Raw genomic sequence first — 25685 nt, 5'->3', positions numbered from 1 at the left:
AGGTAAAACTTGTTAGCTAGTCTTGCTCTTGGGTGTGGCGTGTGCTGAGAATTGTGCCTCAGGCTGGAGCAGGTCCCTGGGGTTTGTTTAGGGGCTGATCTTTTGAGGCCGTCTATCCATCTTACCATAGTGAAGGGAGGTCAGCTGCTCTGTCTTCCTGAGGCTTGGACCCAACAGCTGGGCTGCCTGAGGAATGGAGACCAGAACCCAGGTGTAGGGTACAGATGCTACTGACTCTTCAGGTGAATTAATTAATTCCTAGAGGAGGTGGATTGAGTTGGACCTCAAAGGAAGCCTCAGGTGATATGCTCAGACCTAAGACACTGATCGGAAGGGTTTGGGTGGCCCCACAGATTGACTGGCCATAGCCCTTATGCTTTGGTGTGGTGATGAGGGCTGGGGAGGATGCTGGGAGGGTCACTGGCCTCTAGTTAAGTAAACCTGACTGTGGCCTGCTTGTCATAAAATGTGGGCATTTAAGGCTCTCACTATTTCATGCGCACATTGATTGTGTTTGGGAAGGTGGGAATGGATTTATAATTAGAGAACAGTCCCGGCAATCAATAGGGAGATTATTAGAACCATAAATAGGACTTTAGGCTGCAGATGAGGCAATGTCCCCTGAAGCAGGGCATCAATTGCTGATGATCAAGTACCGCCTGGGCACTCTGGTATTAAACACTTCTAGAGAGATGCATTGTGAATTTGTTACAGATCATCAGCGGTCTGATAGGCCTGCCTAGGTAGATTGGTTCCCACCCGTGGGAAAGGCAACCTAGCCCCTGTTCATACTGGGATGGGGAGTGGAGGGCCAGGTCTGGGTTCCATGGGCGCTTTCATCTTGGCTGAGGTCAGCAGTAGAGGCTGGGGAAAGTGGTTGGCTCTGGCTGGACAGTTGGCCCTTAGAGGGGATGGTATGACCTGTGTCTTCATGGACTCTTGAAACCACAGGCAGGGCCTGGAACATTTTAGATGCTGTGGCTGAGAGCTACCCTGGTCCCTCCACGTGGGTGTTACTGTGGTACAGCTACCCTAACAGCCCCGAGTTCCAGTGCAGCCAGAAGCTATTGGCCTGCATAGCTTTAACCCAAGTCATAGCCACATCTCATTTGGGTTTGGAGCAGCCATGACAGACTGTCCTCAGGGCACAGCTCAGGTGACATAAGCCTACCCCATGGATGGGTGACAGAGCCTGGCACTGACATTTATAGGCTGAAGGATGTCCTCCAAACCTCCCCTCCCACCAGGGAGCCCTGTGTGAGCCTGGCTCCCCTTACCCCTTGATCAAAGAGGGTCCCTTTCCTGACCATTTTCCCTGTGGAGCATCCAGCCATTGTTCTGCAGCTCCCGGGGGACTATTCCTACTAGTCTTTCTAGGCCAGGGGTTCTCAATCTGTGGGTCGTGACCCCTTTGGGGTCGAAGGACTGTTTCACAGGAGTCTCCTAAGACCATCCTGCATATCAGATATTTACATCATGATTCAAAACAGTAGCAAAATTACAGTTATGAAGTAGCAACTCAAATAATTTTATGGTTGGGGGTCACCACAATATGAGGAACTGTGAAGGGTCACCGTGTTAGGAAGGTTGAGAACCACCGCCCTAGACTGTCCGGTGGAGACACCAGTTTTATAACAGATGAGGGGCACCTGTGCATGTGGCTCTTCGGTGCCAGCCTTGTGGCATGTCCCACAGTCAGAAGCCCTCACGGGGGTCAAAAACCCTGTTGTCCTCTTGAAGCAAAAGCTGCAGGATAGGACTCACCTCCTGATCCCATAGTTAGATAGAGGTGGTACAGTTGCCATCAGAGGGAGGCCTCAAGGAGCCAGGGTTCCCCACTGCGGGGTGGTTGCATAGCACCGTTCTGGGGGTGCCTGCTGGGCTGTACAGGGCACCTGCTGCCTGCCATTCATAGAGACCTGGGGTAACTATTGGAGGGTGGAAGAGCTCCAGCTGGGCCTGAGCCTCCACGGACTCTTCCTAGTGTTGCTGACACCCTATATAGGCCTTATTTTACCTGCCCATGTAGTGGAGGTTGGCAGGGTGACCTCCTCTTCTATGTGAAGCCCAGTGAAGCTGCCTCTGTGGCAGGGGTGGGGACAATGGGCCTTGAAAGTGTAGGACTTTGTTGCCAGGCAGCGAGGCTTTGGATGGTGAGACCAGAGGAGGGAGCCGCAAAGAGGTCCCACTAAAGATCTAACATTCTCTGTGGGACACTACTCCCTCAAGTGTAGCCTGCACCTCCAGGTTGCTTCTCGGTTCCTTCACAGTACCTCAGCGCCTGGTGGGTATTATGGGGGAGGGATCCTAGAGGGCACTGCCCTTCACAGGCCAGAACCTTGTAGGTGCGGAGGTCAGCCCCAGAGGGCTGCTGATGTGGGCTAGTCTGTGTTTCTTAAACTAGCCCGGTGTTCTGTAGAGGTCGGTTGACACTGGGTGACCGCTTAGGTAGGTTCTGCAGTGTCTAACCCCTGTGTGGGTACAGGTGGAGTCAGGGCTCTGCTCGCTGTCCCTTGGCCAGTGCTGGCCTCATGCTCTCCTCTCTCCACGCTTTTCCTTTCGTTGCTGCTGTGTGCCTCCATCACACTTTCTGTTTGGTCGTCCGCCCACCTCCTCCCCATGTTGTGGTCCCCTCCTCCTGCCCACACCACTGCTGCTCTGCACTCGCTTTGGGACGGCTTCTTTTGGCATGTCCGGGCTCTGCTTCTGGCAGGAATTGGCAGTGGCTGTCCCGATGGACAGAGCCGTGTCATGGCAGCTGGTGGGACGGTGGAGCCAAGTCACGTGCGGGACTCCTGAGACAGGTCAGTGTGGGGAGGACCAACGGTGCAGGTGGGTCAGCCGGTCAAAGGCCCTGGTGCCTTGGGAGATGCCCCAGGGTGGCTGGGCTTATGGGAGTGAGTAGAAGGGCTGTGTGGGGGTGTGGGTCAGCCATTCTGGCCCCTGGGCCCCAGCGCTGCCATCACAGAGTGTCGAGCTAACTGTAGGTGCTGGGGGGCCGTGGGTTGGATACCCCTCCTCCCCCAAGCCTGTCCAAGGGTTCCTGGCCCTGGGCTTTGGCTGCTGTGCCCAGTGATGCTCAGCCAAATCCAGCTCTGCTCCGAAGGGCTCAGACCGCAGCTCTCAGCCTTGCAGCTTAAACATTTTTATGCTTCCCTGCGCCACTCTCCCAGCTAAGCAACTCAGTTGGTGTAGGAAAACACAGTAAGTGAGGGCGTGACCTAGAGAAGAAGGGGGCTGGCCAGGCTGGGTTCTGAGGCAGGTTTAGAGTGTAATCCTATAATACCTATACACCTATGGTCACGTGACTGATAAGGTGTCCAGCGCAGTGTCCGACAAGCTATTCCAGGGTTGTCCTTTCTGCTCTTGGCCTTTCCTTCTTGCAGGGGTAGTGGATACTGCTGGGGACTGAGAGGGTACTGGACTTGAGCTGGCTGAAGGCTTGGCTTGGTCTCTGGACTTTTACAGACAGAGAGAAAGAGTCTGTTCCTTCTCTTGTGGTGGGAGGGTGTTAGAAGCTAGGTTCTTCAGGAGCTGAGTAGCCTTTCCTGTGAGGAGGGTAACTGCCCCATGTTAGTACTGTCAGAGTGGCTTTTTCTACAGAGCTACCATACCTGGACTCAGGGACTGCATCCTTTGAGAGACCTTAGGAGTACTGAGTTCAGCCCAAGGTCCCTGGACCAGGCCTATGCCCGCTCAACCTGGGGATCCCAGGATCTGCCAGCTGGGGTACAGGCTGAATGGGAAAGGATATATTGGCGGGTGAGGGGCCTGGAGTTCTCAGGAAAAGACCAGCTGCCTGTCCTACTCAGCTAGGGCTTGGGTCGCCTCCACCCCCAGAGCCCGAGGGACAGGTAAACATCACATGGAAGCTGTCTTGGGAGCGTTTAATTACATCTATGCTCCATGATGAGGCCTCTCCCTTTCTAGAATTTATTTTAGCTAATTAGTTAGAAATGCCAGAGTTGTATTTCAGACAGTAGCGTGTCATACGTTATCACATGGGGGGCAATTAGCGCTCATGCCAAATATTTATTGTGGTGTCTTGTATAATTGTACCTCTGGGTGATCCCAGATGGCCCAGGGATGTAGGGCAAAGGTCTGTCTACCTGACCTCTGTGGTCATTACAGGCCTTGATGAGGGCTGCAGTGTCTGTCTCTGGTGGGGTCTGCCTTTTCCTCGGTGGCTGAGACAGACCTGTCACCTACCCTGAACTGGGGAGATGGGTCACTGTAGATTGTTTTGGGGACGAGGCCTCTCTTGCAGGGTCCCAGTCTCCTGGCTGTGATTTTTCCAGTCACACAGGCAGGCTCTTGCAAATGTGCGGGTGGGAGTTCTCAGCCTGGGGCAGTGCCCCTCTGTCACCGGCTTGTTCCTCACGTGGATTTCTCCTTCCTCCAGGCTGAGGCAGCTGTGGCTGCTGTTGCAGTGGCCGACACAGTCCGAGACTGCCCCCCAACAGCAGGCCCTGATGGTATGTCTAAGGCGTGGGGCCGAGGGGCAGCATGCACTTCAGCCTTGGTTACTCCAGCCCCAGGCCCCTCAGCAGGGGGTTCCACTGGCCCATCTGCTGCTGCCTCTTTCTTTATAAGGTATGTCCTCTGGGGTCACATGAGCCACAGCATGTTGGGGAATGGAGGTCCTGAGTTCTTGGTCCCTGGTGGCTTGTGGCGTATTCTTGGGAGAACTGTGGCTCAGTCAGTCAAAGAGAACCATCCTACTGAGCAGCTCAGCTGAGGGCCTGACTGGCCTCCCGGGGACCTTTCAGAGCTCGGGTGCATAGAAGTGACAGGGCTGTAACTTGAGTCCTTCCCTCCAGGATGCCTAGCTTGAGGATGTGAGGTAGCATGGCGGTCTGACTAGAGGGAACGGTGTACTTCAACATGGGAGGTGGGAACAGGGCCCCCTCCCCAGCTTGGGCAGTGGATCTGTAGGGGAAGAGTCCTCTGGCTCATGGCAGAGCCTTTGGCTCTGTAGACCGAAGGCTGGAGTCCTGCTCTTATCCAGCAGCCTGAGGAACAGGGATTACAGGATGTAATCGCCATAATGAGAGGTAATGGCAGCCAGCTGGGGGTCACTGTCCCATTAACAGCCCGCATGGGCACTGATAAGCTTGTCTGTATCATGCTGGGCAGTGTGCAGAGGGCGTCTTATCAGCCCTGGTCCGGGGGGACTGCAGGGCCTGATGGGGGGCGTGACGGGGCATGTGATTAGGGCCTTGTCGGTGCTGGCTGATGAGGGCTGTTGTGCCGTGCTGCGGTATCTCCTGTGACTGATGTGGCCTCAGTCGCCACCCCAATTAGGTGCAGAGAACCTGGCTAGGAGCTTCCAGATGGGGACATGCATGAGTCCTTTTCAGCCTGCTTGGCAGCCTCCATGTAACAGCAGCAGACAGGATGGTGTCTGGAAGGCTGTGCACAAGGGACGGATAGCTGTCTGTCCTTACCCTGCTTAGTTCTCACTTCAAGGATCTTTGCCTTGAGGATTTGGTGGTGTTTGGGGCAGCTACTCTCCTGGCATGGTACTTGGTAGGAGGTTTAGAAAGGCTCAGATCTTTTGAGAAGAGTTGATGTGGCCGCTGGTCTGGGCAGTAGCCAACACCCTGATTCTGAGGCCCCCTGGGGCCTGAGGAGGGTCTTGACACGGAGAGTATGGTGTGTGTGGCCCTCTCCCACGGACTCATTGGCTACCCTGCCCGGCAGCAGGCAGCAGGTGCTGGCTGCCTTTTGTCTCAACTCAGGCTGCAGAGGCTCCTCTGCCTGAGCAACACCCTGACCTTGGCAAGTTTCCATAGAAACAAAGAAGCAAGTGGACCTGGGTGGGGGCTGGTATCAGGTTTTCCAAGGCGGGATGAGGGTGGGGAACAGTACTGGCTTCCATTACTTCCAGTTTATAAGTCACCCTGAATCTTGGTGGCTTCCTGACCTGTTGAGGGCCAGGTTAAAGGTAGGTGTCCCAGGAGGGCTGAGATTGCTGGTGGGAGCTTTGAAACTGTGCAACCACTGCCTGGCGTTGCGGACAAAGGGGAGGCACTTGTGGTGTTGGGGAGGGGCTTGCCCAGAGTGCACCAGGAGGCAGTAGAACTTTGGCCTCACCCCATGGCCCTTGGCTCATCTTGAGTAGATGCTGTTCCTACCTTCATCCTCTGAACTGGATGGGTAGTGTGATCCATGCCCATCCCTGTCCTTGGGAGGTTTGCATGATGGGAGAGGGGCTAAGTCTTGAGTCTTTGAAGGTGTCCTTGGATGGAGGCCTGATCCGAGCGCTGCCCTTGAGGGCTGCGGGTGGGGGGCTTCAGGGCCTGAGGAGGAGTCCACCAGGTGCATCTCTGCTGTGCACTCAGTGGGTGGGCTCAACAGTTTAGTTCTCAAATCTTATAGTCCTGGGGTGAGTCTGGGCTGCCCAGGCTGAACAACCAGCTCAGACCTTTGTCAGTCATCTCTGTGTGTCATGTCTACAGTGAAGTACATTGGTCCCAAGGGGACCTGAGAACCCAGGCGGGTAGAGTGACATCCCCTCAGCTGAACTTGGGTGCTTAAGGCCTGAGTGGATGTATGTCCTTGGTTAAGAAATGTGAGGGCACACTCTGTGGGGGCTGCCATGACCTTGACACCCATGTTCTGAGCATCCTAATTGCTATGCATCCTGCCGCCTCCCCTCTCTGTGATGCTCTCATTAGCACCGATCCTTCTGCCCTTGGTAGAGATGGGTTACCTCTGGTACCCAGAATCTAGGTATCTCAGGAACCTCTGCTAGGGGAGGCATCTTTCAGGTGGTTGTGGGGCAGGGATTTCTTTCTGGTACTCAAGAGCTTCCTGGCCTCTGTGGAGCCCCAAGTGTCTTTCTGAACATATGTTTGGGCCTAACTGGCAGAGGTGTAGAGGCCTCAAGCTGGGTTACCAGGAGGAAGGATTTGACAGCATAGTAGTCTCTTGCTTGCTCCAGCCTCTCTTGTAAGGCCCTCAGGTGACAGTGGCACAGCAGGCCCAAAGCAGCCATAAGTGGCAGCTCCCTCCAGTCAGGTCTTAAGTCCCTTTAACTGTCTTGTAGGACCCACCAAGGAGCTCACAGTGAGACTTTAGTTCCCCGTGAGGCCAGTCATGCAGATGGCAGGTCAGCGTGGTGAAGGAACCTTGATTTGTGGCCTTGCCATACCCACCCCCCAGCCTCTCAGCTTAAGGGAAGCGTTGCGTTGGCAGATGCTGATCGCTCCAAGGGAACAGGCTGCCTTTAGGTGCTCAGTGTCGAGTCCTTCTGCCTCTGAAGTACCTTCCTCTTTGGAAGAGGTTATATTTTCTTTATGAAAAGGGGAAACTATTTTTATTTCTTCTCTCATGAATCAGGAACCAGAGAGTTAATGGAGTGGGGTTGCTGCTCAGGCTGCTATTCACAGCCTGGGTCATTGGTGCCCTCATTCGGGTGTGCACCAGGCTTCCTGTGAGCTTGGGCTTGGCTTGGCTGAAGACCCTGTGGATATCAGGAGTGGCTCTGTGGGGCTGGTGTCAGGACAGGCTTTCTGGAGGTGGTGTCCCTGAGGGTGAGAGGGCTCTTTGGAAGCTCCTGCCTTTTTTAGTTTTCCCAGTGAGGGCAGACTGCTCAGATTTGCCCCTCTTCACTGTATGCCCTGCTACCCCAGGACTGCACTTTCACACAGTGTGGGGGCCTTGATGGTCCTGGGTGTGGCACTCTATCTTTTCTTAGCCTTGCTGAGGCCCTTGTTTCCTGTGTTCTTGCTGCTTAGAACCAAACTGGGGTCCTCAGGGGCTGGGCTGGCCTCTGGGACTAAAGCCCCTGCAAGCCAAGGCCTTGCAGTCTTGGGAGGTTTATGGGAATTTGTCTCATCTTCGTCAGAGAGAAGCTTAGTGAATGCTGGAGGCTCCCAACCCCTCTGCAAATCAGGTCAGACCAGGGTGCTGGCCTCACACAGGAGGTAGCTGGATCGGCTGACACCAGTGCTGGGGCCCCTGGCTCCTGAGAGCGCTACCCAGGGCAGGCTTGGCTATGGTCCCAGGGGGCCACCCAGCAAAGCCAGACTTACTCTGCACCTCCATCTTGCTCCAGCCTTCTGTCCTCCACCCCGGGCCTCCTCTAACAGTCTTGGTCTTCCGCGGGCTTCCACACACCTTGAGGGGGTGCCCCTCCCCTTTAGGCATCTTTAAACGACGTCCTCTGCCCTGCCTGACCTATGGAGGGGCCAGGCACAGCTGTAAAGAGCTCGTTCAGAGTAGGTGTGCCCTGGCCTCTACTATCTGCTGAACACTGTGGTCACCTTGAGACCGAATACTTGGCAGCCCCCGTGTACTGTCTTCTCCCCAAATCCTAGGAACAGTGTTCTCTGCACCCTTTTACAGGCAAGAAAGCTACTCTAGGAAGCCTGCTTGTCCTGCCTGCCCAGCTATATGGCATAGCTCCTCCATTAGTTCCCAGCACTGGGCAGTACCAGGTAAGGGGCTTGTGACTGCCCTGCCTTGATTGTACCTGGAGATAACAGGGCTTTCTGAGGCAAGAAGGAGGCCGCTGGGGTGGAATCTGGAGTGGCAGGCCCCAGATGGGGGGGGAGGCCGAGAAAGCCCCTGAGGGATGCCGGGACAGTATGGCTCTGTCTGCTGTGGCCCTTCCCTGCCCATGTTCTTTGACCCACAAGGTAGCTCAGGGATCCTTCTTGCCTTGGCCGTTCATTTTTCAGTGTACACAGTCTGGTAGGTGACAGCGTTGACATCGCTTGCCCACATTTGGCTGCATGTTTCCTCTATGAAGGTGCTGAGAACCTTACAAGGCTCATTTGAGCTTTGCAAACACACAGGCTCAGGCAGGTACCAGGCAAATGCTTAAGGCGCTGGTTCGAGTTTGCACCTCAGAGTGCAGGTGCCACCACTGCCAGAGAACCCAGGTTCTGGGGCGCAGGACTCTTCCCGGGTAGGAGACCTCCACTCCCTACTGTGCCCTGGCTGCTGCACGGGGTACCGTACTACTGAGGCTCTGTTAAGGACTCCGCCATGCATCGTAGATTACTTTTATTTTCTGTGATGACACCGCACTAGGAAGAAGCTGTCCCTGGGGCCTCCTAAAAGACAATTCCTATTAAAGATGAGAGGAGTTACCAGCGCACCAGCAGCGTGGTGGGAGGTGCTGAGGAGGGCCCCAGGCTCTGGGCTCTTGCATGTTGGGTCCTTCTGAGGAGGACAGAATGGACCTGGGAGGCCTACAGGGATGGGGAGAAGGAGCTGGGGTATTTGGGGATGTGTGTGGGAGGGGTGGACTTGTCTGGATAACTTCTCATCCATGAATCTTTCACCTGGCCCCAACCCTGGTCTCCTCCTTTGGAAAATGGTGACAGGCAGAGAGAATGGCTCCACCAGGGTCACCATGGTGTGAATTTACAGTGGTGATGTTCTTGGGTCCCTATACCAGAGGTGTGGGGCAGAGCCCTGTAGCTCTCATGAGCTCAGATATGCTAGAAGCCCAAGACTTGGCTAGAGGACTTTGCAGGGGAGGGCGTTGGAAGGCAGTGGGGACAACTGTTCCAGGGTCTGGGGCTGCAGGGAAACCCACCCCAGGACAGAGACCTGACCTTTGGGATGTATCCCTGGAATATGGTTAGCTTGAAGAAAGCGGTGGAGGGTTAGGAATGGACATTATGACAACAGGGCTCACCCAGGGCAGAGTGCAGTCCTGTGTGGACATGGACCATCTGCTACCTGTCCTGCTGGGGTCCCAGGGTGGGACCCCACTCAGAAAAAAACGGAGTTCAGGTCTTGCAGCCGTAGGGATTTCTGGCTGTTTTCTCAGAGCGATTACCTGTATGGCTGATGCAGTCGGAGAGTGGGCGGCCTGGTGTAAACAGACACAGGGACTCAGTGACGGGATAACCCCTGCCTCTCCTCCCCAGGGCCGCCCAGAAACTCAGCCTGGCCTCCAAGCGCAAGAAGCATCACCCACCACCCACGCCCACCACTCGTGGCACGTCTACCTACCCCACGGACTTCAGTGGCACGCTGCAGCTGTGGCCTCCTCCAGTGCCCCCCTGTCTGCTCAGGGCTGCCTCCAAGGCCAAGGAAAACCCCAGCAGCTTCGGAAAGGTAGATCCTACCTGAGGTCGAGTGACCTGGGTGTGGGAGGCCAGGGCTATCTAATTAGGAGATAGAGGGCCCCACCCTCTTCTCCAGTGCCACACTTGGAGAGCTGATGGGGGAGCCTGAGCCCTGGGAAGCAATGCCCCAAAGGGCACAGGGAGTGTGGAGCTGGCGTGGGAGATAACGGGAAGGAGCTCGTCCCTCAGGTCCCAGGGACATATTCCAGGATAGCCATGTGGTGGGCATCTGGGCCTAGGATGGGAGCTGACCAGGAGAGCCTCATTCTTGCTTCCTCCCCCCCCCCCCCCGAGTGCTGCCTGAAGGTGGAAGGGGTGGGACCCCTCAGCTTTTCTGAGTCAGGGTATCCAGGCAGCTCAGCCAGATGGCTTCAGTTGGGGAAAGGGGTGTGGAGAGGGTGAGAGCCCTGTGTGGTGATGGGACAAGCTGGTTGGCTTCAGACCTTCTTCTAAGAGTTCTGATTGGATTCCTATGATTGGTACCCTGTTAAGGGAGAAGTCCTTGTACCCCAGGCCCAGTGGGATACCCTGTGGCAGGACTGTGCAGATGCTTGGGTGAAGTGGGGCCTCTACCCTTAGGGTGGAGAACCAGACTCTTACAACTCTTGTGGGGAGGGGGTCCTGCCCTCCGGCACATGTGTTTCGCTGAGCCTCTGCCACTCCAAGGGTCATGCCCCTACCATACATCCTGAGAGTTATGGGGTCCCTTCTTGATTATGCCCAGCAACCATCCCTTGACTTGGCACCAGCCCTGCCAGCTCATGCCCTGCACGTGTAGTCAGCATTGGCTAGCGGGAGTAGACTCCTAAATAGGGACCAGAGAGGAAGCTGTGTGTTTGCAAGTCTTTCTTCCAGAAGGGAGGCCTCCTTCTGTCGCAGAGCCCAGAGGAAGGAAGAGCTCTCTAGACAGGGCTGCCCAGACGGGCAGCTGCAGGCTAGTGGGAGGGTCTGGGGTTCCTTCAGGCCCAGCTGACTTCACTGTGCACCCTTTTAGCATTGCGGGCAGCTTTCCTTGCCTCTGCCTCCTCTCAGAATGCTAATTGGTGGCTGGAAGCCAGGCCTCCTGGCTCCTCCCTTCCCCTGGGATGGAGACACACCCCATGGTTTCCTCAAGGCAGTCTGCTGGAGGTGGCCTCTGTTGGGGTGGAGTTTGGAAAACAGACTAGCCTGGGGTTGAGTGCAGACAGCATGTGGCATGGGAGCCACATACGTATTCAGTGTGGCCAGCAGAGCTGTGCCAGCCCAGAGTGTCTTAGAGTAGGCTCAGAAAGTTTCTCAATTCTGGATCCACTTCCAGCCGTGGGGATCTGAACCCGTCACCTTCTGCTGGTTTCCTTGGACAGCTTTACTGTCTAGGACCTGATGGGACCATTCTGTGAAGGGCTGTGTGTATACAGTTGTCTCGCTCCAGATTATGTGAACTGCGAATTGGGCAAAGGCAGCCTGCCTCTTTAAGGACAGTTACAGTTCTTAGAGACAGGTCACACCAGCCTCTGTGCCCTATTCTTTTGGGAGAAGGGGTGTCCCTGACCCCCACAACCTGTGCCTGCCGGTCCTTGACTGCCCCCACCTTCTACACTGGCAGTATTTAGTAGATGAAGCTGGTGGTATCGGTACTGTTTGGTGGAAAAGGGAGGGAGATTGGACCCAGGCCTGACTGACTTGAGCACCGGGCTCCTCTCTACCTGCCACAGCTCCAGGACAGACAGGTGTTTCCCACTGACCAGGCCGTCACTGTTCTGGCTGTGTAGGTACTGAGCTAGGCTAGACCTGGAGAAGAATGGCTGGGCCTAGGGCCAGCCTGTTCATAGCCTGCCTGTCCACCTACTGTGGGGACAGTGTCTGCCGTGGGGACCGATGGGATAAGGAGTACAAACTCCCCGATGGGATAAGGAGTTACTAACTCCGTTCTGGACATTAAAGCTCAGAACGGCAGCTGTTCTTTACTGTCACTGAATATTTTGGGGGCCTGCTAGGTCTCTGAACCTGAGGGAAGCCCTTCTTTCTGCTGACCCTGGACCACTCAGGGCTTTCCCCAGAGATGTCCTGGTCACCAGCCTGTTAACCAGCCCCTGTCCCCCGCACCTCTGTCCCCCTCCCCGGCTCTAGGTGTTATTAGCACTAATGTCATATCATCAGAAGTGCCTCCTGAAAGGCGTTTAATATTGCCACAGAAAAGAAGTTAGATCACATTCAGTGTCTGACATTAATGTGCTACTTAAGATAATTCATCATACCGTGGTATTAAAAAAGACATCTCTGGTGTTGGGTGCTGAGCTGCGCCCTTCCCCCTCCTCGGATTGGTCCACCTCTGGGGAGCTGGAAGCCCTGCTTTTATGTAAAATATGCTTCCCCTCCCCCCAGCTCCAGCGGCTTTGTGATATCTGCACATTTGGGGGGTGAGGATGCTCTTGTCTCCTGAGAGACCCTGTCATTTCCCTGAGGTAATGACAGGTTCTTTACAGCAGACAATGGACGGAGGCAGTGGGGGGCAGGCTGGACGAGGTGCCCTGCTCAATCCCCTCCCTGCCTGCAGACTCGGGATTAGTATCTGCTGAAGAGGCCTCAGGAGACATCAGAGCCAAATCGCGGCTTCTCCAGGCCTCTCCTCCCCACTAGGCACTCTCTCATATCTCCAGAACCCATTTGGTTCCTGAAGTGGCGAGGAGTTCACACTGGAAAAAAAATTGCCAAAAATTACCTGGAAGTGCACATTTTTGTCTGCATTGCAGCAGCGTTTGGAAATGAAATCGTTTTGTTCCTGTCACTGGGGAATAAAAGAATCGATTCTTGCCTGATGGAGCCCAGGTTCTCAGTAGTACAATAGCCAAGTATTTCTCTGCTCCTCTCTCTCCCCAGAGGGTGGGACACTCCACTCCACGGGAGGCTCTGCATATCAATGTGCCCCTTGTCCACTGGGAGTGAGCCTGTGGGGCTCATGTAGACTGCCCCCCTAAACCAATTTTGCAGCATTATGTATCTGTCATTTACGATTAAATCCTTGAGAAATATTGGTTCTGAAATGAGTCTCTGGTAATTTGATTTACACCAATGTGGAGCCACAGATTTCATTGGAGAGGGAAGGGTGTGTCCTCCAGCAAAGGGGAGCCCTAACTTGGGGTGGCTTTTGAGGAAATAGTGCCTGCTTGCCTCCCACCTGCCCCAACCTCCCTCTCTCCTCTCCTTTGCTGCGCCTGTGGGAGTATCCATTCTCCACACAGGTTTTGGGGTGCTGCAGCGCAGCTTCCTTTGGCATCCTCCTATCTTCCATGTCGTTTTCATGGAGGGTCTTGGGGTCCGTTGTTCCAGACCCTCTGGACCCTGGCTGGCATGGTCACTAGGCACAATGGAATCTCCTGTTTCCGCCATGGCCCAGGCTGACTAGCCGATAGCAGAACCCCAGTAGCACAGGTCCACCCTTGCCCTCTCCTCTTCCGCACACCTCCCCGCCTCAGTTTACCCAGATTGGGGCTTGTTAGGCAGAATTTCAGAATTCCTACTTCTCAGACTGGATTCTCGTCCCATGTAATTTCCTCCACGTTTTGTCCATCCTAGTTTCTCCCCTCCGTGAGCTTCTCGGGCCTGGCTTCCTGAGCTGTTTCAGGGCAGCAGCAGCAAGGCTGGAGATTTCCCCCACAGCTTCTTGGCCCTCTGAGGGAGAAATGCCTAGAAGGCTTAGACATTCCTGTCCCTGCTAGCTGCCCTCTCCTTCCCAGCCTTGCCTTGCCTCTCGCTTTGCTGAGACCAGCTATGTACCCTACCAACTCCACCCACCCTGGGCTTCCTTTATTCTCTACCCTGCTGACCTCATACGGGATCTGCTCAGGCAGCATTCCTGTGGTGTGGGCACCCATGCTGAGACCTGGTCTGCTGTCCTGACTCTTGCTTGGCTCTCCTGCCCTGTAATTAGTAGCCAGCTGGGTGGAGGGTGGAACTCAGATGCCTGCTTCTGCCAACCCCCAGGTAAAGGTTATGCTGCGCATCTGGCCAGCACAAGGAGTCCAGCGCTCAGCTGAGTCTACATCCTACCTGAAGGTGGACCCTCGGAAGAAGCAGGTGACGCTCTATGACCCTGCTGCTGGGCCCCCAGGCTGTGCAGGCCTCCGCCACGCCCCCACAGCACCAGTCCCCAAGATGTTTGCTTTTGATGCCATCTTCCCCCAGGACTCAGAGCAGGTACAGTGGGGGGCTACTCCTGGGTGCCCGTGATAGGATGAAATCTGTTCCTCTGCAGAGTGGGAGCTTAGCTGCCTATTGGGCCTGCCAGGTCTGCCTCCCTAGCAGTCCTAGCCCAGGGCATTTCCCCAGCCTCTGCCTGGTTCTCCAGGCCAAGTGTTGGGGGAACACTGAGCTCTTTAGACCCCTTCTCCTATGAAACTCTTTGAGCAGCTCTGCCCTTCCCTGGAAACTAGGAACACTGAGCAATGACCATGACTTCCTTCTGCTTGCAACTTTCAATGCTGGGTCAGGTGTCTGGGCGCATGTGCCTAGCTAGGACATCCTACCTGTATTGTATGTGTCTGTTCTGCTGACTTATGTGTCCTGTACTTTCCATATGAGTGTGGGAGGTCCCTGTGTTCCTGGCCCTGTGTCTTTAGTTCATCTGCCCTGTGGGGCTGTTTGCCTTCATGTGACCAGGACTAATGGGCCTTAGGTTTACAGATGTAGCAGAAGACACTGGCCACAGCCCTTAGGCTCTGGAACCTGGCTAATCCCCACTGGGTTCCTCCCCAGGCTGAGGTTTGCTCAGGGACCGTGGCTGACGTGCTCCAGTCTGTGGTTGGTGGAGCTGATGGCTGCATATTTTCCTTCGGCCACATGAGCCTTGGTAAGTGCTCTGTCACTCCTGTGCACCCATGCTGCCTTCTAGCTGCCCCTCCAACCCCTACCCCCAGTAGGCTCATTGCTGCCATCGCTGAGCCTGGCCCTGGTTGAGGAAGAAGGTGGATGTGGGAGTGGGGGTCTCACAGCAATGCTGGGGCAGGCAGAGCCAGAAGGCAGAGGCCTCAAGAGTGGCTGGATGTGGTATCAAGGCCATCTGGGTTGGCCCTAGAACCATGGGCACATTTCTGAGCCCGGAAGTATTCGTGAGGGCAGATTGTGGAAAGTTAGCGGTGGTTCTCACATGCCGCTATCTCCCAGGGAAGTCATATACCATGATTGGAAAGGACAGCTCACCCCAGAGCCTGGGCATCGTGCCCTGTGCTATCTCCTGGCTCTTCAGGCTCATTGATGAGCGCAAGGAAAGGATGGGCACACGCTTCTCCATCCGTGTGTCTGCTGTGGAAGTGTGCGGCCATGACCAGAGTCTGCGGGATCTGCTTGCTGAGGTGGCTTCGGGTAGCCTTCAGGACACCCAGTCTCCAGGCGTGTATCTGCGGGAAGACCCCGTGTGTGGGACACAGGTACACCAGTGCTTTCAGCCTTTCTGGAACGACGGAGGAGGGAAGAGGGAGCACTTCGCTTGGTCTCAAGCCACTAAATACATGTGTCCTCCACCTTTTCTCTCACAGCTCCAGAACCAGAATGAGCTGCGGGCACCCACAGCAGAGAAAGCAGCCTTCTACCTGGATGCGGCCTTGGCAGCCCGCAGCACTAGTCATGCCGGCTGCGGGGAGGACACCCGGCGCAGCTCCCACATGCTCTTCACACTGCATGTGTACCAGTATTGTGTGGAGAAGTGTGGCCAAGGAGGAAGTAGGTGCATGGTGTTACGGGGCACTTCCAGGCAGTTGCCAGCCCACTGAGGGGGACCTTGTGGGCATCTCTGCCTGCATGGGTGGGTGCCCAGACCCCAGCACCTGCTTGTACTGATTTCAGTGTCTGGAGGTCGCAGCCGCCTGCACCTCATCGACCTGGGCAGCTGTGAGGCAGCACTCAGCAGAGGCGGGGAGGCTTCTGGAGGACCCCTGTGTCTGTCGCTGTCTGCTCTGGGCAGTGTCATCCTGGCCCTGGTCAATGGGGCCAAGCATGTGCCCTACAGGTAAGTATGGGAACAGGCACAGCAGGGTGACCTCTGGGGAGCTGGCTATTTTGATGTCTGGTATTTCTGGGGCCCTCAGTTCAGGGCCAGCAGTGTGTCCTGGGGCTTTGGGTGTAGGGACAGGTGCAGGAATATAGGTACAAGGGCACAGTGAGAGCTTCACGTGTAGCCCCTATCCTCCAGCCTAGTGGTCTATGCCTCACCTGGCCTTCCACCTAGATGGCCCCTTACCCCAGCCTCTGAGCACCTCTTTGGCTTATAGGGACCACAGACTCACCATGCTGCTGCGAGAGTCCCTGGCTACTACCAACTGCCGGACCACTATGATAGCACACATCTCTGATTCACCGGCCCACCACGCAGAGACCCTCAGCACTGTGCAGCTGGCTGCCCGCATCCACCGCCTGCGCAGAAAGAAGGGCAAGGTTAGCCCCAGCTCTTGCTCCTTCCTGAGGGCCTTCGGGCTCCCACATCCTCTATAGCCCCCACCTCTGGACGTCAGGGAGAGGAGGCAATAGATGTGTTCATCTGTGGGTGGGTCTCTTATACTTCCAGAGAAGAGCCCAGGCCCAAGTCCATGGCGCTCTGGGCAGGGATGGAACTGTTTACAATAGGGTTTATGTTGTGGGGGAAATGAACACCATCCCAGCAGGAGACTTCTCAGGAATGATGGGTGTCCTGAGGTTACTGCCCTAGGTCTGAATGCTGCACTTGGTGCAGCATGGCCTTTTCTGCCTGAGCTCCCTCTCCACCCTATGACATGGTCCATGATCACCTTACAAAGCTCCCCAGAAGGCCTCCTTTCTGTGTAGTGTAATTCCTTGCTCATCTGATCCTGCCTCACAGAGTTCACACTCTTACGTTAAGAGGGCAGAGTCCAAGGAAGAGGTGACATAGGGACCAGGGCTGTGTGCAGACAAGGTGGGTCCACTCACAAGGGTCTGTCCTTCTGCCCTCAGTATGCATCCAGCTCCTCAGGAGGGGAGAGCTCGTGCGAAGAGGGCCGGGCCCGCCGTCCCCCACACCTGCGACCCTTCCACCCACGCACCATGGTCCTGGACTCTGACCGCTCGGCTGCTGGCTTGTCTGGAGACCCCGACTACTCATCCAGCAGTGAGCAGTCCTGTGACACAGTCATCTATGTGGGTCCTGGCGGGGCAGCACTGTCAGACCGTGAGCTCACCGACAATGAGGGCCCACCTGACTTTGTGCCCATCATCCCTGCACTGAGCCGCCGTAGGCCCTCTGAGGGACCCCGGGATGCCGACCACTTCCGCTGCAGTACATTTGCGGAGCTGCAGGAGCGTCTAGAGTGCATAGATGGCAGCGAGGGATTCCCTGGTCTCCAGGGTGGCTCCGACGGAGCCCAAGCCAGCCCCGCCAGAGGAGGCAGGAAACCCTCGCTACCAGAGGCCATGTCCCCCAGGAAGGCTGTGGGCCCTCTTATGGTCACCAGTTCCCCTCGAAACAGCCCTGGGCAAGATACTCACCGGAGCGCCTCAGAGCCCTCTAAAACTGGTACCCAGAGTGATCAGAGAGTAGATGGTACCCGGCCTGAGCCACCCGCCCCGGACAAGACTGCAGGAGGTGGCTTTAGGAGGCCACTGCCCAGTCCAGCTCCTCCCCCGCCTCGGCAACCAGAAGCTCGCGGTGTCCCCACTGAACCTGGGGGAGAGGGCCCTGGCGGTGTGATGCGGACACCCCCCGTGGGCATGAGTGGGCAGAAGGCCTTGTCCCCACTGCTCTCAGACACGCCTTATCCTGGTCCATCTGCTCGTGGACGCCATCTGGAGCGGGGCTTGCTGACCACTACAGTTACCCTGCAGCAGCCAGTGGAGCTGAATGGCGAGGATGAGCTGGTGTTCACAGTGGTAGAGGAGCTGCCTCTGGGGGGACTTGCAGGGGCCACACGGCCTTCCAGTCTGGCCAGTTTGGGCAGCGACTGTTCCCTGCAGGCCTTGGCCTCAGGCTCAAGGCCAGTCAGCATCATCAGCAGTATCAATGATGAGTTCGATGCCTATACCTCACAGGTTACCGAGGGCCCGGGAGACCCTGGGGAGCTCATAGAGGGAACCGCGTGGCCTGGTGGCAGTCCAGCCTCATCCATTGGCTCCTGGCTCAGCGATGTTGGTGTCTGCTTGGCTGAAAGCCGTGGTTCCACACCACAGCCTCCCTTCAGCCCTGACTCTGCAGCAGGGCCTGGCCCACCAGAGTTTTCTACCTCAAGCAGCTCCCTAGAGGACAGCAAGTTGAGGTCTTCAGAGTGTGGAAGACCAGACAATCCTGGCTCAGCCCGGGGTCCCCACCCTGTGGAGGCAGTCACAGCAACTCAGACCCGACTCAGCAGAGAGCCTCGGGCTGGGTCTCCGCATGAGGCAGCCTCAACCCAAACCATCCACTCCAGTCTTCCCCGGAAACCCAGGACTACCTCAACCAACCGTGCTCGCCCCAGCCGGGGTCCATACAGCCCCGGAGGCCTGTTTGAGGACCCTTGGCTTCTCCGGGCAGAGGACTGTGACACACACCAGATGGCTTCCACAGGCAGCATCCCAAGCCCATCCCCAGGCTCCCCTCGACTGCCTGAGGCTCAGATAATGCTGGCTTGTTCCCAGAGAGTGGTAGACGGGTGTGAGGTGACAACCAGAATGTCCCGGAGGCCGGAAGCTGTGGCTCGGATCCCACCTCTGCGGAGAGGAGCCACCACGCTGGGAGTGACCACACCTGCTGCATCCTGTGGGGACACTCCAGTGGAGACAGTGGTCCACTCAGGAAGCCTGAAGACCAACTCCAGCAGTAAGAAGAGTGTGTCTCCCAAGGGGGCCTTCTTTCCAAGGCCCAGTGGAGCAGGCCCGCCAGCCCCACCTGTACGCAAGTCTAGCCTGGAACAGAGCACGGCCCTGACCCCTACCCAGGCCCTGGGGCTGACCCGGGCAGGGGCTGCTTCTGCCTTCCGAGGGGAGGACGAGGCCAGGCCCAGTGGCCGGTCTGATTACTCTGTTCCCAAGGCCACATCCAGCCTGAAAGCCCGAGCTGGCAAGATGGAGGTGGCACACCGTCCCACTGGCCACATGTCCTTGGAGCGGTACGAGGTCCTGGCTCATGGCAGCAGCAAGGTCAGAGAAGTCCCAGGACGGCCACCGAGGGCTGTGCCCAGGTTGGGTGTACCTCCCACCAGCCCCCCGCTTGGACCAGCTCCTGCCTGTAGGAGCAGCCCAGCTAAGGGTGTTGGGGCATCCAAGCCTCCGGCTGGTGGAGCCAAGGGTCGTAATCTAGGGACTAGTACATCTCGGGCACTGGGTGCTCCAGTGAAGCCACTGGCCCCTGTGGCAGGTAAGACGAGTGGCCCTGTGCCAGGGCCCCGGACGGCTCCACGGGCTGCACCTGGCATTGGGACCAAGGCCGGTAGAGGCACCATCATGGGCACTAAACAGGCCTTCCGGGCCGCCCATAGCCGTGTCCATGAGCTGGCAGCCAGCGGATCTCCTGGTCGGGGTGGCCTCTCCTGGGGCTCAACCGACTCAGACAGCGGCAATGACAGCGGCGTGAACCTGGCCGAGGAGCGGCAGCCCGTGAGCCCCGCCCTGCCCTCCCCCTATAGCAAGGTGACTGCACCTAGGAGGCCCCAGCGCTACAGTAGTGGCCACGGCAGTGACAACAGCAGCGTGCTCAGTGGGGAGCTCCCCCCTGCTATGGGCCGCACAGCGCTCTTCTACCACAGCGGCGGCAGCAGCGGCTACGAGAGCATGATCCGCGACAGCGAGGCCACCGGCAGCGCCTCCTCAGCCCCTGACTCTATGAGTGAGAGTGGGACCGCCTCCCCGGGTGCCCGCTCCCGCAGCCTCAAGTCCCCAAAGAAGAGGGCCACAGGTGGGCAGCCCTTTACAGTTTGTAGACCTGAGAGATCCTTGACGGTTATCCCAATGGCAGGGGTTTTACAGCCCTGTAGTTCCTTGCAGTTCCCTGGGGTGCTCTTCTCGGTTCTTGGCGGTGGGCCTGGGTTCTCCACCCTGATACCTCGCCCTGTGTGGGCTCTGGGATAGTTTACGAATGCCAGGTGTGCATAGTCCTTGGTAGTTTATAAGCCATGGGGCCCTACGACACCTCATAGTTTGTAAACTTAAGCCCAACGCTAGGAGAGATCTTCAGATTGTGGGTGCAGGTGATACCAACCGGCGCGTTATTAAGTACTCCTGGGGTTTTGTTGCATGTAGAGGTACATGACCCCGTAGTTTACACCCTCCTGATGTATTCCCTCCCCTGACCTCACTCCACCCCAGAGACTGCTTCTTAACTCTGGCAGAGTAGTGAGGCAAGGGTTTGGTTTAAGCTGGGCAGTAGGCTCTGGGCTCTGGGCTGTGCTCTCCCCGGCTGCCCGGGAGCTCCTACCAGCACTGTTCTGACTCCCTCCCGGTCGACCCGAGGGCAGGGAAGGTGTCAGTTAGAGCCACAAGTGCTGCTGCTGCTACGAGATCAGTTGGTGTGGTTGTGCAGGAGATGCTGCTAGAGCCTGGGGTGTCCTGGCTCTGCTCATAGCACCTGGCCCTGTTTCAGGTCTACAGCGACGGAGGCTGATCCCGGCCCCTCTACCTGATGCTGCTGCCTTAGGCCGCAAGCCCAGCCTTCCTGGGCAGTGGGTGGACCTGCCCCCACCCCTGGCTGGCTCTCTGAAGGAGCCTTTCGAGATCAAGGTCTATGAGATAGATGACGTGGAACGCCTGCAGCGGCACCGTCCGCCTCCGAGGGAGGACGAAGCCAAGGTAAGGGAGGCTACGGTCAGGCTGGGCACCCTGGGGTGTCAGGGAGGGCAGCACATGGGCTCTTTGGGCCCCTGGAGGTTTGGCCAGGCAGCTCCTGACATCTCCTTTTTTGTCCACAGCCCTCTCAGGATGTGGAGAAGGTAGGAACCAGCCTGGACTATCCCCGAGCTTGTAGTCCCTAGTGCTTTTGCCAGGGGTGGGTCACTGGAGGGACTCTCGAGGCCACTGCTGTGTTTCCAAGAGCTGGACCCACAGTCCAGGAAGTCCTGGTGTGGACTGCTTGCAGATCCTGTCCTCCTCACCTTGGAGGCCTGGCCATGTGTTTATATAGGGCCTGAAGTGGGACGGGAGACCATGGCCAAAGTCAGGGTACTAAGAAACCTTATGGAGAGTCCCTGCCGTCTATAGCGATATAGAGGTGTATATATAGATTCTATCTATCTGTCTATCTGTCTGTCTGTCTATCTATCTATCATCTATCAGTCTGTCTATCTATCATCTATCTGTCTATCTATCTATGTATCTATCTATCTATCTATCTATCTATCCATCCATCTATCTATCTAGTATAACCCATTCTTCCTGTCCCTTGCCAACAGGGCCCAGTGTGCATCAGCTCCAAACTGCGGCTTGCAGAGCGCAGGCAGCAGCGGCTGCAGGAAGTGCAGGCCAAACGTGACCACCTCTGTGAGGAGCTGGCCGAGACCCAGGGCCGGCTGATGGTGGAGCCTGGACGCTGGCTGGAGCAGTGTGAGTGCCCCAGTTGCTCTGTGGCTGAACAGTGGGGTACCCAGCAGGTGCAGGAGCCCAGACCCTACCCCCTAGCCTCTCTCTTCTCTGCTCTCATATAGTAGGTGGCTGGAGGGGAGAATCCACTGAGCTGACACTTTTCCCTGGGGAACTTGAGGAGTTTGGCTGCTGTCCTGGCCTCCGCCCTGACCCTGTCTCGTCTTTTCCCAGTCGAGGTGGACCCAGAGCTGGAGCCGGAATCAGCTGAGTATCTGGTGGCCCTGGAGCAAGCCACAGCTGCGCTGGAGCAGTGCGTTAACCTGTGCAAGGCCCACGTCATGATGGTCACCTGCTTTGACATCGGTGTTGCTGCCACCACCGCTGTCCCTGGGCCGCAAGAGGTGGATGTTTGAGGCTGAGCACAGGTCACAGGCGGGGACGTGCAAGGCAGGGTGTGCGAGCATAGGATGTGGGATGGAATGAGGATGTGGAGGGGGTTGGAGGGCTGAAGACACAGGGTCTGTGCAGGATGGGGGGATCTCAGAGAGGAGACAGAGATTGGGGAAGGGGAGGGCCAGCCAGTGGACAGAGAGAGCACGGGATGGAGAGACTGTCGTCACCCAGACAGCCACACAAGTGCCTTTAACCTTGAGTAGGCCTTTTCTTTTCTAATTTGGTGCTATGGACTCAAGACAGGACTCAAGACACCAGCAGACAGCCAGCCAGGGTGGCTGCGGCCACTCTGGCCAAGCTAAAGCCAGTTTGTTTCTGATTTTGCCTTCCTTACCACTAAGCAGTTTTGTGTAGCAGGGCGGTCCTGTTCGGACCAGCTCTCCTTTAGGATTGGTTCATTTTCTTCTCCAGCAGCCTTCCCTCAACAGCCCACACGAGTGGTCTCTGCCAGTCTGTAGCAGTGGTGTCTCAGCTAGCCTTGAGTCCCCTCCTGTCGTCGGGGCGGGGGGGGGGGGGGGGACTCACTTTCTTCTGAGGACGCCAAAGGCCACAAGTGGGGCTGGGCCATGAGCACACAATGCTTTCTTCCACGGCAGGAATTCTTACCAAAACCACAAGAAAAAAAAACAAAAACAAAAAACCACAAACAATGAAACAAGCCACCGCCAACAAAGACTGGGTGTGAGGTTTTGTAAACGTTCTGTTAGCTTCATATTTTTGTATCATTTTGCCTAAAAACAGAATTTGCAGTGGGAATTTGAAGACAAATTATCTAAGTTTTTATGGTTTTCTACAGGTATTCCTAGGTCGGGGGCTCTTGGCAGCTGTGGGGGCAGGCTTTTTCTGGGGGACACTGAGGGCATTGTTGGGGGGGAGTCTGTGGGAGGTGATTTTTGTCAAATGCAGATGAGGGGTGAGCCTGCCAGCCTGTGATGTGGCCCGCACGCAGGTTCGTGCTTTCTGACCGTTGTGTATTTTATAGGCGTCCAGACCTTTGTACAAATGTGTAGATAACATCTTGCGACAGTTTTTATTTGTGAATAAAAGATGTGTTGATTGTTCCTGTGGCTCTGCGTTCGCTGCGTGCCCCTGGTGTGCTCACATTTTGCAGTGAGGGGGCTGAGAAGACTGCTGGGCAGAGGGAAGCAACCATGGGACCTGAGGATCTTAGGGAGCCGTGGTGGGGACTTGTTCTTTGCCCTCTCTTTCTCTGTGAGCTGCCATGAAATTGAAAGGTGGCTAGCTGCAGCCTGTGTTCAAACCCACACTTCTTCTTTAACCCCTAAGACCTAAGGATAAGGCTGAGAGCCGGTCTTGGGGGCAAGGATGGAGGGAAACAGCCTTTTGTGGTGGCTGCCAGCTCCTCCTCACAGGATATCCTTATGTGGAGAGACGAGAGAGGCAAACCTGCAACGCCAGGACAACTCCAGAAAGGCTTTGCTTTTTTTCCTTTATTCTCGGCTTGTCTTCCAGGGGCCGAGCGCATGGGAGCCCTTGCCCAGCAGGGCTAGCTCCTATGACAGGGTGGCCTAGCCTGGGTACCCTCTGTGGTCTCATACTCCATGTCACCTACTGAATTAATTTGCCATCTCCTTTCGTTTGTCCCTGTGCCAGGTCCCCTTGCAGGCTCCCGCCACCCTGCAAGCCCTAGGAAGCTCTGCTTTTCATTATTCCTGCCCCTCCCAGCAGCCCCCGTACCCCCCTCTGGTCTCTGGCAGTGTTTGTGGGGGCCTCTCCATGGTGGCCCTGCTTCCCGGGGCCCATCCTTGGTGGCAAGTCACACCTTGTGTGGTCTCACTGGGGCCCCTGGGTGGGGTAGGGTCTGAGTCATCATCACACTTCTGCATGGCACAGGGCTGGGCCCCACTGAGCCCTGGGGGGTGGGCTTGCTGAAGAAAGTCAATGAATGAACAAAGGAATGAGTCTCATTATAGACAGCCCCGATTGGGGCAGGAGCTGGCTCAGGGCAGACAGCACTCCACAGTTTGCAGAATGCCTAAATTGTTCTAACAGAGTCTGTTCTCTGAGGCCACCATGGGCTCGGCCTCTGGGTCGTCCCCCTGGGATTGCCTGCTTCCTCTGTGGTAGCAGGTGTGTGGGGTTGGGGATTATAGGCCAATCGGGAGGGTGTTCTGCTTCCCCCAGTACCGTGTCCCTTCTGTCCTGAGGTCAGCAGCACCCAGACTCTGGGGAGGATGCTGCTTTAAACTAGGCCTGTGTTATCCAAGGCATTTGTCCTTGGATTTGGAGGGTTCCATTGCACGGGGTATGCTGAATTTGGGGGTAGTGGGAATTCTCAGGGGAGAGGCAAGAAGCTCACTTTATGTCTCGCAACCTGATGCTCCTGTGCACAGCACAGAGGCGCTGTCTGCTGGAGCAGGGCAACGTAGGATCCAGGCATGACCCACAGAGATCCTGGGGAAGACCTCCCACAGGCCTCCCATCATGGTTGTGCCGTCTGGGCTGTGAGGGTGGATAGCAGCCAGGACGTCTCAGCTACACTTCCATCTTGCCGTCACAGGAGTCGGTCAGAGCCTCCTCCACAGAGGGAAGCGTCCCTGGCCTTGACTCCCAAGCTCCTCGATGGCCTCCTAGGTACAGCCCACTGCCCACAGTCCAGGCTTGAGGAGCATGCAGCACTTGCTTTCCTGCATAAGGAACTCACTGTCCTGAGGCTAGCCTGGGAGCCTTGCATGGCCTTTCATCTGGGACATCAAAGCCCTCAGCCCTGTCATTAAGGGCTGGGAATCCCGTGGGGAGCAGTGCAAGTCCCGCTACGCCCATTTTATGGATGGGAACACAGCAGTCGCCCAGAACTCAGCTCTGTAGTGGAAAGTGAGCCCATGGCAGTCTGCCCTGTGCCTCCTGTAATGGGTCTGTGTGCATCCTCCTTAGGGATAGGAAACTGAGGCAAAGAGGAAGGGGCCTCTCAAGCCGTATTCCTGCCTCTCCTCAGAGGAGGGTGGATTGAGATCCTGAAAGGAGCATTTCTGAGAGCAAGCAGCCCGTGGAAGCCTGGAGTAGGGCTGCAATGCAGACCAGCTCTTAAGGAAAAGTAGTCAGCAGGGACCAGAAGCCCGAGGGGCTGGGGCAGCTGCCTCAGCCATGTGGGGGTACAGGCTTGTGGCAACTCAGGTGTCAGCTCTCACAGGCTCAGAAGCTGACCTGGCACTTGGCCACACACTTCCCCAAGGCAAGGTGCTTGCCTGACTCAGCCTACAAGTTGGAACCTGTTCGGCTTGCCCTAACTACTCCACCCTGGTACAGAAGGCCCAATGGGTAGGAGGGGCAAGGGGCTTCCAGGGCACAGTAGGGGACTCACAAGAGGCCAGAGACAGACTGTTGAAACAGGCAGGCAGCAGCAACAATGCAGTAGCTAAGATGCATGGCTGCAGCCCGGGGGAGATACCGTGAGTGTTAGCTAAGCGGGGCCAGGCCTGTTCCTGTGAGCCTCCCTCGGTCAAAACCACAGAGGTCGGAAGTGACCCCAGCACTGGTCAAGGGAAGGTGACACGGGGTCATCTAATGACACTGGTGGCCCTCAGGGAAGAGGGTGGAAGGTGTTGGTAACAGACAGCGTGGCGGCAGAGGTCTCTTGCCTGGCTGACAGAGATCTGGGTGGCAGGTGCTTTGGATCTTCCCTCCCTGCCTGTCTGGTCCTTCCTCACCTGT

At 56.5% G+C, this 25685-nt stretch overlaps 1 protein-coding gene across 2 annotated transcripts in view; it reads left to right on the top strand.

Moving 5' to 3' along the window:
* The window catches only part of Kif26a (kinesin family member 26A), a 35357-nt gene extending 12917 nt beyond the window's left edge, over nt 1-22440 (top strand). The window contains exons 4-16 of one of the 2 annotated variants that reach the window (XM_038337256.1): nt 4403-4593; nt 9891-10080; nt 14055-14267; nt 14826-14919; nt 15234-15496; nt 15605-15788; nt 15912-16074; nt 16337-16499; nt 17034-19941; nt 20626-20831; nt 20951-20971; nt 21431-21581; nt 21792-22440. In XM_038337256.1, coding sequence (XP_038193184.1) covers nt 4403-4593; nt 9891-10080; nt 14055-14267; nt 14826-14919; nt 15234-15496; nt 15605-15788; nt 15912-16074; nt 16337-16499; nt 17034-19941; nt 20626-20831; nt 20951-20971; nt 21431-21581; nt 21792-21973 — 4929 coding nt within the window. In that variant the 3' untranslated portion in view covers nt 21974-22440. The remainder of the gene's footprint in view (nt 1-4402; nt 4594-9890; nt 10081-14054; nt 14268-14825; nt 14920-15233; nt 15497-15604; nt 15789-15911; nt 16075-16336; nt 16500-17033; nt 19942-20625; nt 20832-20950; nt 20972-21430; nt 21582-21791) is intronic. The other variant, XM_038337257.1, reaches the window with a different exon arrangement.
* The last annotated feature ends 3245 nt before the right edge of the window (nt 22441-25685 follow it).

This window comes from Arvicola amphibius, chromosome 7 (genome assembly GCF_903992535.2).
Source record: "Arvicola amphibius chromosome 7, mArvAmp1.2, whole genome shotgun sequence".
Lineage (NCBI taxonomy): Eukaryota > Metazoa > Chordata > Mammalia > Rodentia > Cricetidae > Arvicola > Arvicola amphibius.
The sequence above is the reverse complement of the archived record's forward strand: the minus strand, read 5'-3'. Positions and strand labels throughout refer to the sequence as shown.